Source organism: Apium graveolens, chromosome 8, assembly GCF_009905375.1.
Source record: "Apium graveolens cultivar Ventura chromosome 8, ASM990537v1, whole genome shotgun sequence".
Taxonomy (NCBI): Eukaryota; Viridiplantae; Streptophyta; class Magnoliopsida; order Apiales; family Apiaceae; genus Apium; species Apium graveolens.
The window spans coordinates 6,083,193-6,099,564 of NC_133654.1; the positions used below are offsets into that span (position 1 = coordinate 6,083,193).

At 35.7% G+C, this 16,372-nt stretch overlaps 1 protein-coding gene across 1 annotated transcript; it reads right to left on the reverse strand.

Moving 5' to 3' along the window:
- Positions 1–3,225: 3,225 nt before the first annotated feature.
- LOC141676555 (uncharacterized) lies at positions 3,226–16,047 on the reverse strand. Its single transcript, XM_074482226.1, has 15 exons — positions 15,891–16,047; positions 12,602–13,072; positions 12,251–12,530; positions 11,341–11,636; positions 10,368–10,547; positions 9,495–10,238; positions 9,295–9,389; positions 9,148–9,207; positions 8,968–9,056; positions 7,687–8,283; positions 7,455–7,529; positions 7,036–7,106; positions 6,879–6,936; positions 4,461–4,716; positions 3,226–4,275 (listed from the first exon to the last, which is right to left on the reverse strand). Exons 2-15 carry the CDS (start codon positions 13,012–13,014, stop codon positions 3,575–3,577), a joined length of 3,915 nt encoding a protein of 1,304 aa, XP_074338327.1. The 5' UTR covers positions 13,015–13,072; positions 15,891–16,047; the 3' UTR covers positions 3,226–3,574.
- Positions 16,048–16,372: the final 325 nt, after the last annotated feature.

Consider the following 16,372-nt stretch of genomic DNA (forward strand, 5'->3'; position numbering starts at 1 on the left):
TACCTTTCATGGAGTCATGGGCCTCACATCATGATAAGGACTTAAATCCTTTGCAATTCACATTTGACTTGATAAAATTGAGCCTGCAAGTACCATCCCCTGCACACACAAATTGCTACTCACTCTATAAAGATGGATACATAGATTCAGATATTACTTTGATGTACAAACTATTGTAACATGGCTAAAACTTTTCAAGGCATCAAATAAGTTATAGCTTACGAATGCTTTGAGGTATCAAATACGTTAAAATAGAACATATTAATCTTCGGACATCCATGTGAGCGGTAACTTCATATAACCAGCTCAAAAATATTCCCGTTACCAGAAACAGGAAGGACAAACACATGAAATTAGATACGGAAACAAAAAGCAGAAAAGCGGAATCGGATTCCTTCTTTGTTGACATCTTCACCTGCATTCCATCATGCTCACACTTACGTCTTCCTTATATTCTTTCCAAAAACAAATAAAAAATTGTAATTTATTCACCTATATTCCACTCTATAAACATATTTCTCCTATTGCTACATAAGCTACAACAGCACCAGTAAAAGGAAAGACACTTACCGATATCAGCTAAAGTCCAAAAATCCTGACTTGGTACAGTGAGTTTCACATGAATACATCGTCCATCCCTCTGTTCTTGCTGATTCAACTAACACAGAACCACGCATTTATAATCCCTTAAACCATACCTAACATCAAGATAAAGATTTTACATCCTTTTTAACTAACATTTGGCTTGAAAATCATGTTGGTGAGTCTATAGACAACCTCCCCCGCACTCACCAATTGCTAGTTTACTATATTAGCATACATACTTAACAATCAGAAAAGAGTAAAACGGCTCCTTTGATGTAGGACATAACATTCAACCTACAATTATGGGAATTAGCAGCAAAGATTAGACAGGTGTACTGTTGACATGAGAATAATGCTTGGGCCCAAGATAGTCTTGCATGTAGGAAGTAACAGCTGACAGTGCTCCTCTGTAGATAAGGATAAGAAATATGAATATAAAATATCAAAATAAGAGCCAATGGCATCATCGCTATACAATTGTCTTTAAACAACTCATCCCCCAGGTTACTAGTGCTTTCTTTCTTCTTATACCTCGAAATAATGTCCTCTGGCTTTCCATAACATTAGAGGACCTTCATCGCCAAGCAAACTCTTTTAATTTGTGCTTTTCAAGTAACTAAACGATTTCTATGATGAATAGAGATGAATCTAAAAGAATGAATTTTTCGATAGAAGATTCCACATTAGTGTTCTTAATTAATAATTACCAACATTCAGAAGTCAATTTTAGGGAAATGGTCAGAAAAGAGAGGCGTGTGTTTATACAGGAAGCAGAGCTTGAAAATACCCTATGAAAATACCAAAACAGAAAGCTGCTTGCTTGCTCCTCAACATTGTTCATAATCCACAGCAGACCAGTAGGGAATATCTGCTCTGATGCTAACCTGAAAAAAAAGCATTTGTACTGAACTGTTATAGACTTGAGCTTTATACTCAACTTTACTAGCTATACTCTAACGGAGATCAATATTTGTTAACAGAATTGAACCTATTTTGTCCTTGTACCAAACAACACGTGTTTATTTTCTGAAGAAACAAAATCAGGTCCAAAACAAAAGACATGTATACAAAAAGCACCATTGTAGTTGAAGAGTTGAATTGATTTTCTGCCCACAATGCACAAGAAGTTGAGCAAAATTGTGGTAGAGAAGCACTAAAACAGGAAGTGGTTGTTTGATTCTCCATGACATGGTTGATAGATCAATAATAACAATAATGAACACTTCCTAGAAACTTCTATTGTCAAGTTCCCTTCAGAAAGCATATATCTTTACTAGAACGACAAAATATGCCTCGGATACAGTATAAAAGATTACAACTAAAATACATGCACTCAAATAAACCAAGGATATGTGTAACAACTATAATGCAGGAAAGTAACGTTTACCAACTGGTTTACCAACTGCGACATGACAACAAATGCACCAAGCCAAAGTAGTCCTTTTTGAAACTACAGCCACACGAGACTTGAGGAACACTAGAGAGAATATTTAGTACCCCTTTCCTTTCTGAAAGCTAACACAAATACTTGGAATGCTTGAAAAGTTCAGATAAAATGATAACAAAATTAAAATGGTCGGGAATGATTTCAAAGAGATTATTCTTAATTTATTCAGTATTATGTAAGCTACTGATATGGAACAAGAGAAAAAATACCTATGGTAAAATTATGAGAACGGGGTAAGTTGTTCACTTCAGCGTGGGGCATGATGTTCTAAATTTTGGAAGGACGTGAGGACGGGGGCCAAATAAGGGCATCGAGAATGAAGAGGATTCGATTATTTGGTTCCAAGCTCCCTAACGGAGAGTGAGATTGCTTGGGATATAAAGTACCGATAAACCACGCATTGGAACAGAGCTGATATATCAAAATTGAGCCACACACTTACCTGTTCCTAGCAATAACAGTTCACATCCATCTTGTTGATTGCTAGAGCCTAGACAAAGGTCTTGCAGTCCAATTTTGGCATACATTACTGGAGAGTACAACCAGAAAGTGGAAGGCAAATTTGCAACTTACCAAGTTCATAAAAAGGAATATAGATTCATAATTCGTGGAGGAGAGCCTTCACATCTTTCCTTGCATCTCACTCCCTCATCTGTGATACACAATATAAAAATACACCAAGACAAGCATCATATTAGTCTTTTCCCCCTGCAAAACCTCTCAATATGATAAAAAATTGGAGCATTCAGCAAAACAACTTGAATCATGACAGCTAAAAAGCATGTGACTAACTGATCAAGATTAAAAAAAATAGATGACAAAACATGAAGGTCTACTAAAATTAAGCATGACAGATAACCACCAACTTCTTTAATGCACTTTCAGTAGAGGCGAATTCCAGCAAGCAAATTCTCTCTGCACAAGAACAAGATCTAGAAACAGACTAACACTAACTGATCTGAAATCAATTCAAGATACAAGTACATGATACCATCGGTTAGCTCTTTGTTAACACTACAAGGACTTCACTATACAGAGATGTTGCCACTTTATGTTCATACGATTTCCACCATGTCTTAGTAGAGACTCGTCATTTTATTGACAGTTACTCAAACTCTTCCTTAGCGCCTCAATTTTCACATTGAAATATAAACACACATATTGCTTAGAAAACACTAGGAAGTGAACAACCATTGCATAAATGAGCTGATTTTATTCAGAACAGAAAAATTATGTACAAAAGGCATTAGCCCTAATCTGTAATGCTACATCCAGACTACACTAATTGCTCAGATATGATTAGGACATACTAGCTTGGATGAGGGCAAGGATCTTTACAGTCTGTATCATTAACTTTGGGGGAGCAAAATCCGAAAGGTTTATCAGGAAATTAACTTATGCAGGGCTTTCTGAAAGAATCTGTAGCCTACTTATGAAAGGGGCAGCAACATGACCTTCCACGTAACCTGTCACCTCTTACAACGATGATCCTGTTTCCTCTGTAAAATGTATAATTAACAGGTCTATACAACAAAAGCAATTTCAGACCATCATATTCAACTCTGATAGGTCATCCATAGGAATTTCAAGGCCCATAATGTCATCATCTTGTAACCCGTCATCATCAATGTTTAACCACGAACCAATGTCTTGCCCTTGATCACCAAGTTCATCGGGGACATCTAGACCCCCATCCATATGTAGGGTGGAAAAATCAATGGCCTCACAATTGTCCACTACATTCAACTTAAGGTTGTCCTTTTCCCTTCCACTACCACACAAAGTCATATCCCCGGACTTCGGAATAGAAGATGGTGAATTTTTTGGTTGCTCGGACATCTTCCCAATAAGGCTATTTACAGAAGATAACTGAGTTGTTTTCTGCTTAGGCTTCAACTTGGATTTCTTTTCTACCTTCATATTTCCGGATGTAGTTCGCCCATTTTTAGTCGTCCCATTTCTAGATAAGACGTCTCTGTTATTTCCTTTACCTTCTCTGTCCCTATCACTCCTCTTTCCTTTAGCACTGCTCGAAATTGAAGTGACAATGCCTGGAGAGACACCTGGTGAAGTTCCAACCCCCCCTACAACATCATCAAGCAACAATTCCCTCTTTTTTACTCTGTTTGACCATGTATCTTTTTCGCCTATGTTTCTCACAGAGGGGTAGTTCCCGAAGAAAGTGCCAGGACTATACACATCATGGTTTCTAACAGAAGAGGTTTGCGGTGTCCCTACAAGTCCTGAAAAAGAAATTTACATTAAAATAAAAAACGGAAATTGTTAAATATGCCAGAACTTGTACCGACAGTCCATATTCGACTAAATCCACAATAAAATTCAACTTCTGCAACGACATGGTAAAAGCAGAAAGGTTCAGAAACTATAATTTAAATTAATAGCCTGATTATCTCAGTACAGTAAATACCTGAAATTCTGCCTTCCCTGGAACTTCTACCATAATGCCTTCCAGATTCTCCATCTCTAGTGACATCCATTCGTTGAGCATCACTCAACCTAGAGAGAAACATTTCCCTAAATAAAGGCTCACCAAAGCAACTTTTTCCCGTGACTTCAAATTCCCGACATCGATCCAATGTTCGTTTGACGAAAGCAAGAGAAGCCTGCTTCGCCATTTTGCTACTAGCACTCTTCCCTCCAGGGGCATTTGGACCCCAACAACTCTGTCAGATAAAATAACCATGTGATTTCTAGTCAATTATGTAATAAAGAATTATATTGGCCAAGTATATGCATGAGTGCCTTCGTTACACTACACGGTCAACAAATTGACTGAAAGTATGCCACAATGGATGAGATATAACCAAAGTATTTAAATGACAAAATTTCATAATACAGCTTTTCGTTGGATTTAGACGATTCGATTGCTTCCATGCTATTGTAAAATCTACAATTCTTCAATACTTTCACAATCATCAACATACTTTCAGCTACACTAAAAAGAGCATATGCGTTGAAAACAAATGGGTCTCGATTGCTCTTCTAAGGAAGCATATAGTGAATACAACTTATCCTAAATTGACAGAATAAAATTCTAACTATTCCGCTTTGATTTACTCTCTCAAGTTTTCTTTAGGCCACTACTTGTCACTTCACATTAAAGCAGATAAACCGGTCATTCAATCAAAGTCAGTTGCATGTGATTTCAAGGCAGGGGCATGCATATGAAGGAGCTCACGCAACCCTAGAGTACTTAAAAAAAATTTAGCTAAAATTATGTGTTTCTGCATAAACAATAAATGGATTAAATATCAAAGTGGTCACTCAAGTATAGGCTATATATCAATTTAGTCACCAATCTCAACGGGGTATCATTTAAATCACTAAAATCTTACTCCCTCCTTCCCGTTTTTCTTGTCCATCAATCTAAATCCACCTTTTATTCAACCAAATCAAATAAAATGATACTTGACATAATATAAAACTAAGACAACAATTTTTACCTTTTATTTACCAAATTGGACAATTACTTTGGAATAGAGGAAAATGGTAATAGTGGACAACAAAAAATGGGACAGAGGGAGTAATAAATATCAAACATATACCTTTAAGTATGTAATCGAAAATTAAAACTTTTTTGAGAGAATTGCATTTTACACCCCTTAGATCTGGCCAAAATTCATTTTTGTAAACCTACTTTCAAAAATTGCGGTTCTCATTCCCCTTCTTTAAAACTCGATTCAAGTTGCACCCATTTTACCTAATCTCGTCAATATTTTATCCCTAATTGTCGTCTTCAACTATATATTTAATCTTTTCTTGAAGAGAAAAGATGAGAAATATTGTAGAAAACAACAATTAGGGTTAAATAATTAGGTAAAGGGTTCATATTGAATCGGGTTTTCAGAGGGATGCAAATTGAAATGTTTAAAGTAGGTTTATAAAAGTGAAATATGACCAAAGCTAAAGAGTGCAAAATGCAATTCTTTCAAATTTATTTAACATAATTTATACAATTTTCTTGAATGTTACTGCAACCAAATGAAAAGTTATGAATTCTAGTATTTCAGATTATATATTTAGATTTTTAAAATTTTATCTAATATTTATTTTAAATTTTAAAGTTCTTTTATTTGATTTAAATAAAAATGATTAGTATATAGAATTTATAATATATTATCTTAAATACTACAACTCAAGAATTTTCATTTGGTTGCGGCAGTATTCAATAAAATTATGTGGAACTCAATAGTATATTACAATTACTTTCCGAGCACATATTTGGAGGTATTTGTTTGATATTTATTAAGATTTTAGTAATTCAATGATACCCCGTTAAAATCGATGACTAAAGTTATATATGGATGACCACTTTGATATTTAACCCAACAATAAACAGACATATAACAACTTTCAATCTGCTAAAATTATCAAACGAACAGAGATTTTAACTGCTGACCTTCTTATGTAATAAAACAATGACAGTGTCAAAAAAATTAGCACAACTTTGAGCACACTACTAACAAGGGAACCACGTAATTCTATTGATGATACCGGCCTCGATATAAACTGATCACATTCAAAACAATGGTTTCCTCCAGCATTAGGCATTAACATATTAAAGACACTACTTGTTGCTACTCGCGAAGCTGTCAATTTTTCCGTGCAACATGTAGAAGTTACCAGCGCGATAAGAAAATAAGGACACTAACTTGTAAACAAAGTTAAATCTTAAAATTATATATATATATATATATATGTGTGTGTGTGTGTGTATATATATATATATGTGTGTGTGTGTGTACACACAGACACATAAACACACACACATATGCACTCACACGTACGCTCTGCAAGAAGGAATAAGCCAAAAAATCAGACTTACCATGTATTTCTCATATGCCATTCCAACAAGTTTTTCAAGAGCATTTCGTTCGAACTCCCTATACAAAAACAATGTCAACCTTAGCATCCAGATCTGAAGAGTCAAAAAATTAACAATTTGCAATCAATTGTCTAAACAGAATGGAGACGGTCATTACTTCTCTTGAAGCTCCCTAGATTCCATTGATGATTTCAACAGTTTATCAAGCAAGTCTTTTTTCCGACAAACCTACCATTTAAAACAGACAACCAAATAAGAATTCTGAAGCGATGATAATAGTCTAATTTTCCTCCCGCCTTCAAGTAAATCGAGAGAGTAACATGAAAAAGATCAGGCGAGAGAATGTAGAAGGCATCTACCACCCTACAAAAGGCAGGAAACAACACATGCATCTAGAAATCTATAGGGTCGCAATCCAAGACAGAATTTATGAAAGAAGTACTCAAGCCTGAAACCGGGACTGACAGGGATCTGAGTCATTGCTTACCAGGTCTGGCCATTGGCATGGCAGCCAACACGTTATGCAACTACAATTTACTTTGACATGCATAATTTTATATTGCAGTCAAACTTTACCTGATCGTGATACTTGTCCTCAAGTTCGCTGATATCTCGACTAATTTTGTCATCCCCTGTCTGACCTACATCAGGCTGAACCGAAAGGAGGGAATAAAAACTAATCAGGAACTTCAGGAGTCAGGAATATCGAATGACAACAGAGATACGAATATAGAAATCCTTCCAACATAACAGGAATAATTTAACTAACCCCGCACCAAAAAAACAGGGAACAAATAGAAAAACATACCCCTGGTTCAGGGAAAAGTCCAATACTCTGAATCTCCAACAGTGCTCTTTCATTGATGGACATTTTGTTATACAAAACATCAGAGCAGGATAAGACAGGTTTTGCTGCTTGATCTGGAACCAAGTCGTTTGGGGAATGGTGAACACCAGATGTAATCCACATGCCCGGCATTGAAAAACTGTCCTTATCAGACAGATTATGCTCCAGCTCATTAAAGGATCTCCCATTGGCAGTTATCCTATATCCACCTAAACCAGTACGCCCAGCAAGCTCAAAGTTGTGTAACGACTGGTGACTAAAAGAATCAGGTTCTAAATCTTCATCAAACTCATCAGATCCATAAGTGTTAAATTCTGATCCTTCATTTTCACTGCAGCAAGGTTCTTCAATTCCATCTTCTGAAATTAAAGCAGAAAGAAGTATCTGACAAAGGGGAATGTCAGTGGAAGACCCTGGTCCCGGGCTTAAATGTTCTGGGCTAAGATCAGAATACTTTGCTTCAGTAATATTTCTCATCCGTTCAAGCACAGTTCCACCGTGTAACAGGCCGTCTGATGGTACCGGCCTTGATTTAGATGCACTAATATCAATATTTCCCTGTAAGAGACAAGGGTAAGGTGGATTATAGAATAATCATATCATCCGAGGTGTTTGATAAGCAACTAGCATCCTGATTCAGCAATTCGATGCTTTGCAGGGAAGAAAAATAACAAATGAAAGTAAAGATCGCATCATCCTATAGAAGTTCAGATCACAAAGTATTATTGTCCATCTGATACAAAAAAAAGACGAAGAATCTTCACATGATCAAATATAATTGAGCACACAAGTTGCCAGTAATTAGAATTTCAAAAGAACTAAAATCGAACAAAATAAGATCCAATTAGGACTTCATTATGGAGGAAATGAAGAAAACCCTCTTGCCAGGATTTTAATGGTAAGAGCATTATATTGCAAGTTTTGGGCCAGAATTTTTTATTGGTTCATCTAACATATTTTTAATGCCACTTTCGGTGGGAGAGGAGACTTGTATAAGATATCAATTGTAGCAAGACGGATTCCAATATTTCTTTATCCATTAGATCATTACACTCTTGGAAAACAAAGAAAATGTTAAGATATTGAATACCATTTCACGTATTACGAAAACCCATATTCAAGTAACCCTTCGGATATCGAATACCAGATATATACTACAAGAACCAGCCTCTACTAACCTGCACGGCTACAAGTAGAACATAAGAAAAACATTCTGTACAACTAAAATAAATGCAACAATACCTGCTGTTTTAGATAATCAATGTCAACCTCAGAAATAAAACGAAATAACTGCTCCATCTGCCTCCAAAATGAACTTGAGAAAGTAGAAGCTACGATACGACGACAAAAAATGTGTATCAGATTGACAAACATACATTAATATAGAAAAGTACGAGAAAACAATCTCAGAATAAACAGTACCAGTTTTAACAACAGCATTTGCAGCTGCCAATAGCTCTTCGTGCCCATCATCAGAACCAACTAAGAATATTAACAGCAGGAGTGGTTAAGAATCAAGAAAAACAATTCTAAACAAACACAAGTAAAGCCAATTTTGGATGACTGTACCAAGAAAATCTGCAGCAGCATTTACTGTATTGTGCTTCTGACGGGTATAACCCTTACGATCTGAGAGTTTCCGAGTTGGTGGTCGACCTGTTTTGCTGTATATTTTTCATAAAATTAGAGCATGTTAACCAAGTGTAACCCGTTATATATATTAACCATGAATGAAAGAGCTTTAATCTGAAAAAAGAAAAGGTTTGAACCTCTCTGTCTTCTCAAACCCGAATCTAGTACTACTGAGCTGCTTTGCAGATCCCATATTACCATGTTTTTCTATGGTCACTGGCACAAGAGACCTCGTGGAATTTAAACCTCGTCCAGTCCGTCCTTGTCTTCGAATGCCATCTCCGATAGCCACCTTATTTTTCTTTGGTGGAACAATAAGAGTTGTAATTTTTTGAACTTTCTTCCCAGATTTATTATCTGCCTCATTTGAGTTCTTGCCCTTATCTTTAGATTTAACTTCAGCAGCGCCAGACTCCTCACTATCTGATAATGCATTTGATGGGTACTGGTCCCCTTTTATTCTAACCCGCTGAGGAGAATTGCTGGAAAGGCGACTTGGGAAGAGTGTCCCATTTTCATTACCAGCAGCATCAGATATAGTATCTAATGAAGGGGTTTCATCATTACTTGTAACGGGGACAAAGTTTGTTCTTCTTGCAGTACGGGAGATCTTCTGGGGCCTCTGGCAAGCCCATTGAGCAACAGGTGCTGATGAAGATTGGTTTGAAGAAGCGTGTTTACTACTGTTAGCCTCCCCAGTAGCAGTCAGGTTATTGCTTGTACATTGAGAAACTTCCCAATCAGTTGTAGCACTTGGCCTTTGAACAACCGGTGATACCTTCGCAACAATTCCTGAACCTGACCGTGGGGCCCGAGAAGCTGTATTTAGTTTTACCGTTGAAGTAGGACTGGCAGAAGTGAACTCTTCCCTGGTATTTGTTCTGATGATATACAAAACAAAAAAAGATAAGATTGTGATTTAAGCTGATGTGAGACAATAGAAAAAAGTAAAGAGATGGAAAATTAATAATGGATTATATAAATATTCCAAATTTGAACACATTGCATACTTGTTGACAGCTCCGGAATTAACTCTCTCCTTGTCCAAACTAGTAGCAACTCTTCTCTCATGGGGAGCAGAAGCAATGTCCTGATCAGACCGAGGGACGGAAGAACGCACACCCAGGCTAGCTGGCTGTGATGTGCCATCAGGTTTTACAACTCCAACAATTCCATTAACAGCTCCTGACCTAAGTATAATGCATCTTAGAGTACTTGAAAAAGTAGTGAACAAAAACAAGCATAAAAGAAAAAACAATTTTCCCTGAAGAGTTGAAGAGATAATTGAATTTTGTAAGGCAAAACTTAGTTGAGTGATTAAGAATCGTGGCATCTAATTAGTACAGACGTAAAATATTTGTATATATTTACTGGTGCATATTTGGCATTAGGTCAAAAGTTCAAACTTAAGTATTACGTTATAGTAAGCAACACGTCAGGATTCGGTTTGGAAATGGGGATATTTGATTGTCTTACCACATCCCACGCTAGACGGATTAGATTTGTTAGCATAAAAGACTTCAAACATACCTTTGCTACCTACATTACAATATTACATACCTACACCATGACCTTTTTGCAGATCAGTAATTGACTAATGGATTCTTGCATGATTGACACATGTTTTCACAGTACATACACTTGTATACCTTTATTTTAAGACAAGTTGCAATTAATAATCGCTATATCAGTTATAAGAAAACAGCACATTTCCAAATTGCTACGTGTTTGTGGAATGTGTCATACGCTGATGTTCTTGGGGTATAGAGTTCTATATCAAAAGTTTGAGAAAAAATACATATTTGAAACAAAGAAATATAGACATCTGCAAGTAAAGAAACCTCTCCATCATGCATAAGAACTCTTAAGATCAACAAATCCTTCAAAGCCGCTAAAAAATATAATGAAAATATGTTAACAGCTCTTGGAACCAAATTAGATGCATAAAATGTAACATTGTGCTTAGCACTAGAAGAAAGTTACCTGAAACCATAGGTATCATTTAATCTAGGACGAGATTCCGGAAGATGCTTTGGCTGCAACCCTTGTTTTGGCTCCCGATACCCGTCTATGGGCTTTAATGAAATAGAACTTGGAGCAGCATCTGCCTTTATGCCAGAACGTTTTTTCTTCATTTTTGACTTTTCCCAGCCATCAATGCCCATTGGCAATGTTTGGTCTTCAACCTGAGTTGCACTGTTACTTGGAAGTCTTGGCCCCTCTTTATCCCGATCGGAATTCCCAGACATCCTTACAGGAGTATTCAGCCTTGCATCAATCTGAATTTATGAAAATCATATATCATTTCTTTAGAAAGATATACATTGGTTTCATCGACTAGTAAAACGAAAAATGGCACGATTTTCAGCAATAAAAGGGTGATCAAAGACAACAAGGTTAAAAACAAAAACCAAGAGCCAGCTTAGAAGCATGACGGTGATACAATAATGGCCACTAAATACTGAAACAGAAGAAGCATTAGTTTTCATTTCCCTGCTACATATTAGATAATTAAAATTTCATACAAATGACAAGCAAAAGAAGCATGCGAGTAAAGAAGCATTATTTCAAAATGCATGTCATTCACCTAACATACTCAAGGAATATGCTTATAGTAGTTTAATCGGAGGGAGCTTATTCACCAACCCGTGTGACGTCAAATTAAACTATGAAAGACAAGGGGGCAGATTGATAAAAAAAAATCGGAGTAGGATATAATATCAATTATAGAAATTTCAAGAGAGTAAAGGCATGACCATTCAACTTTATATTAAAAAATACACACACACATATATATTTGCATATATATAATGGACATGTAAAAGGGGACAGAGGGAGTAGCATGTATCCGGGGATGAAATATAAATATATACTTAGGAATCAATATACAAACCCTTGGATCCGCAATAGCCGTTCGGGTGCGCTTGTTCGGGATTAAATTTTTGGTTTTCTCCTCTTGCTTCTGTTGGTCAAGTTCAAGACCACTAGCGATAGTATGGCTCGAGGCACACATTTTACCTACAGTTGGGCCCATAACAGAACGATCACTTGAAAATAAGACACTGGATCTGTCCCCAGAAAAAACATCTGACCGGGATCGTTTTCTTGATGGTATGCCTGGAAAACACTTGTTGAACATTGATAACCCCTCGTTGAAAATCTTCACACGTTCCCTGATATTGATGCAATGCAACTTTATAAATAAATTTAACTCTAAAACAAAGAAAAGGTATCACAAAAATACCTGGCCTTAATACTACTTTCCCGCACACCAAGCTTGAAGCGCTTGACTTCCTCGGGCAGTGAAGAAGCGAGTTTGATTTTTAAAGAACTAGATGGAGAGTCATCTGGTGGAACACCAAGAGCAAGGCCTGCTAGCCGCTTGAAATCCATGGGTCGATTGAATTTATGATCTGCAACCATAGCTTTAGGATCAAATCTCAGGCACTGCAAAAAGCTAGTTACATCTCCTTGTGGGACCGCCGAAGTGCTTCTTGACATGTTTGGAAAAGCTGAAAGAATAGGATTTTCTATGTTCTCACGAAAACTACTTGATCTGTCCAATAAAGCACCTGAGTACGATCCTCGCTGCCCAGAGGCATATAGGGGCCTATCTGGGCTTCCAGAAGACGGATCAAATTTACTAGATGCTGCCATTGCATCAATTTAAGAGCTTCCTTACTGTTCAAAGTGCATGACAATATGATAGCATCCCCTGGACATAACACATTTGAAATTAACTTACAAGAGCAAGGAGCTAAAGTAATACAGAAAACGAACAGCTTTAAAGTTATTTAAGGTACAAAACCAGCCTCAACGGCTAGACTTGGCACATCTTGACTTGATTAGGATTTGAATATATTAAACGCCTTTCAGCCTAATTTACTAGATTTGGGGAAAAGATGACCACTTTTTCCAGCACCCATATGCAATATTATCTATCGTATACAGGAATTGGTGAGATACTTCATAGGGTATACGTGTCACAATTTATTCATCAATTTCAACTGAAACCGATACTTTCAGCAATTAGTCGTACTGAAAGAGTCTAGATTACTAGATTTAGATGACACTTGAAAAATATTCTGCCTCACAATTGCATAAGTTACCCACTTCCCAGATACTCAAAGTGCTCCTATAAAAAATTATATTTTCTGTAGGGGAGGTCTCATATTAAACACCCCCCTTATAATCTTCTATGTCATTACCATGCTGCCCTTCATTTATAAAAGACAAGCAATCTCACGATATATGGGGGAAGATTCTCTGGTTTGATGATACCAGGTACAAAATGAAAAAATGATCTTACACATCATATGTAGTACTTATTACTTACTTATCAGTTGTCAGTTATCAGTCATCACTAACAAGATAGTTACCATCATAAATGACACAAAAGCTATGAAGGCATATTAGATGCATAGGTATTGGCAAACAAGTATACAACTTATTTCAGACACAGAACAAATTACCAAAAGGAAAATAAAATCGACTCTCTTGTGTGATTGAGGCATATTAGATGCATATGTATTGGCAAATGCAACACAAGTATACAACTTATTCCATACATAACAAATTGCCAAAAGTTGAATAATTGATTTTCCACATCATATGTAATACTTACTATCCATCACTTACAAGATAATTACCGTCACAAATGATACAAAACAAATTGAGGCATATCAGATGCATATGCATTGGCAAAATGCAACTATAAGTACACGACTTATTTCAGACACATAACAAACTACCAAAAGAAATATAAAATTTGGCTCTCTTCTGCAATTGAGGCATATTAGATGCACATGTAATATGGAATTGGCAAATGCAAGTACAAGTGTACGACTTATTCCAGACATATTGCAAATTACCATAAGGAAAATAAAATTGGCTCCCTTATGCAAGGGATTTTGACCAACAGCTTTAAAAAAAATTGTTGTAAAAAATAAATATTATGAACTGTAAATGGGTGATTAACAGAATATCCACAAAAAATGATAAAAGACTAAAGAGACGAATGTGTAGGTCGCGGTTAAAAATAAGAACAATCATCAATAAACAAAAATAAAAGGTAAAAGTGAAATTATATATAACTTTTGAGATCGCATAGCACCTTATCAAATAAAAGTTTTATGTATGAGCTCCACCATCTAACAAACTCGTGTTTAGTTTGAACCCATTTATCAAGTTGATCCATTTAACCGACTTACCTAGTTCTCTTCTATTAATTACAAACAAAAAATAATCATTATCTTTAGCAGTGAAATTTCCACTTAGAATTGTAACCCAGGAATGTTGATGAACAAAGGACCAATTTTTGCACCAACTTAGCTCAATTAGATGTAAACAAACTAACTCGGAATCTCTGGAAACGTCCTCAATGTTACCTCCAATATTATATCAAGTTAGAAGAGCATAAAAAAACACATTAACATCCAATTTACGGTACCCAGAAAATACATTACTTAATAGAAAATGTAGGATGGATTTTGAACATTTAAATCCCACACCGCCAAGAACACATCATTACGTCATGATTATCTGAGGAAGTAGGGGATTAAACTAGGTCAGATATCTAAGTTCAAAACTAGTTTGTGTAATCTTAAATACACTAAACGAACCACACTTGAGACACATTAATGTGTAGAGAACCACTAAATATGTGCAGTAGAAGTGTCAAGTCATGTGTCATAATATCTTTATATACCCTCCCCCTACTGATCAGAGAATCCTATGCAGTTTGCACATTATTTTTAAAGTTCCTCAAATCACAGAATAGAATATCTTCATCTACCTTAACTGACAAACACAACGCACTTAATTTCAAATTTGTCACATCAAAACATGACTACTAGTATATGAACTTCAAATCCTACTTCAACATTTCTAAAACTAAATTATTTATGTTTATTTAATTTACACCTGTATAACCACAAACACATCGCTACATGATCTATAATTCTCTGAACCTCTTCCGCCAAAATACAAACACACACATATCGGCAAAAACTGACATATCTTCATCAATCTTAAATAACAAACATAACGCACTTAATTTCAAATTTGTCACATTAAAGCACAACTACTATTACACGGACTTCAAATCCTACTTCAACATTTCTGACTAGCATTTCCAGAACTAATTTAGCTATGTTTACTTCATTTACACCAGTATAACCGTAAAACACATCCCTGCATGATTTACAACTCTCTAAACCGCACATATCGGAATAAACTGTTTTCGAGTGACTTATATCTAAATATAACCAACTGATCAAACACGAAAACTCCGAACTTCCACTAACCTACTAAACACACCAATTCAAACCACACCGCAGCTACGAACTTCAATCTCAATTTCATTTCAACATAAACAACTTCAACACAAACAATTCAACACATTTACATATAAAAAGCATCTACAGGCATCACATAAACCCTAGAAAACGAGATTAAACATCAATTCAAACAAACACAACAATAATTCACAATTATAATTACAATTAAATGTGAATTAAACACAATAAACATACCTGTGTGTGTATATATGTATCAGGTGAATTGATTGAAGCTGAGTGTATGAATTAAGAAATATACGTATAAGAATGTGTATATGTTAAGTAGAGATTTAGGGGATGTGTGTGTACTTTCGAGCTCGTAAATCGAGGAAAGGGTTCTTGTTTAATTAACTTGTTAACGGGGATGCCGTAAATTACTGTTTTACCCTTAGTTTTTGGTGTTGCTAAATGCAATGAGAAATTTGCTCTAGACAATATTTTTTGCAAATATCATTATATATAATATTTTAAATTTTAATTTTATTTTATTAAAGTGTATTTTGTATATATATACTATGTGTGTAGGATATTAAGGTGCTATACTTTAAAAACTAACATTTTGTGTACATGAACTCTGAACATTTTTGGAGTTAATGTCCTCTGTCAAATAAAGTTAATACCGTTACTTTTGCTGGGGGCAATTATGTCAATTATCATACACAGTTAAAACCCCTAAA

What these genes read in the sequence shown, in the direction of transcription:
- LOC141676555 (XM_074482226.1), bottom strand. Translation starts at nt 13,014, where the DNA reads ATGGCAGCATCTAGTAAATTTGATCCGTCTTCTGGAAGCCCAGATAGG. An exon ending in GAAAGTAGTATTAAGGCCAG is followed by an intron (nt 12,531 to 12,601) that starts GTATTTTTGTGA and finishes CATCAATATCAG; the next exon opens with GGAACGTGTGAAGATTTTCA. An exon ending in CAGGGAAGGCAGAATTTCAG is followed by an intron (nt 4,276 to 4,460) that starts GTATTTACTGTA and finishes TTTCTTTTTCAG; the next exon opens with GACTTGTAGGGACACCGCAA.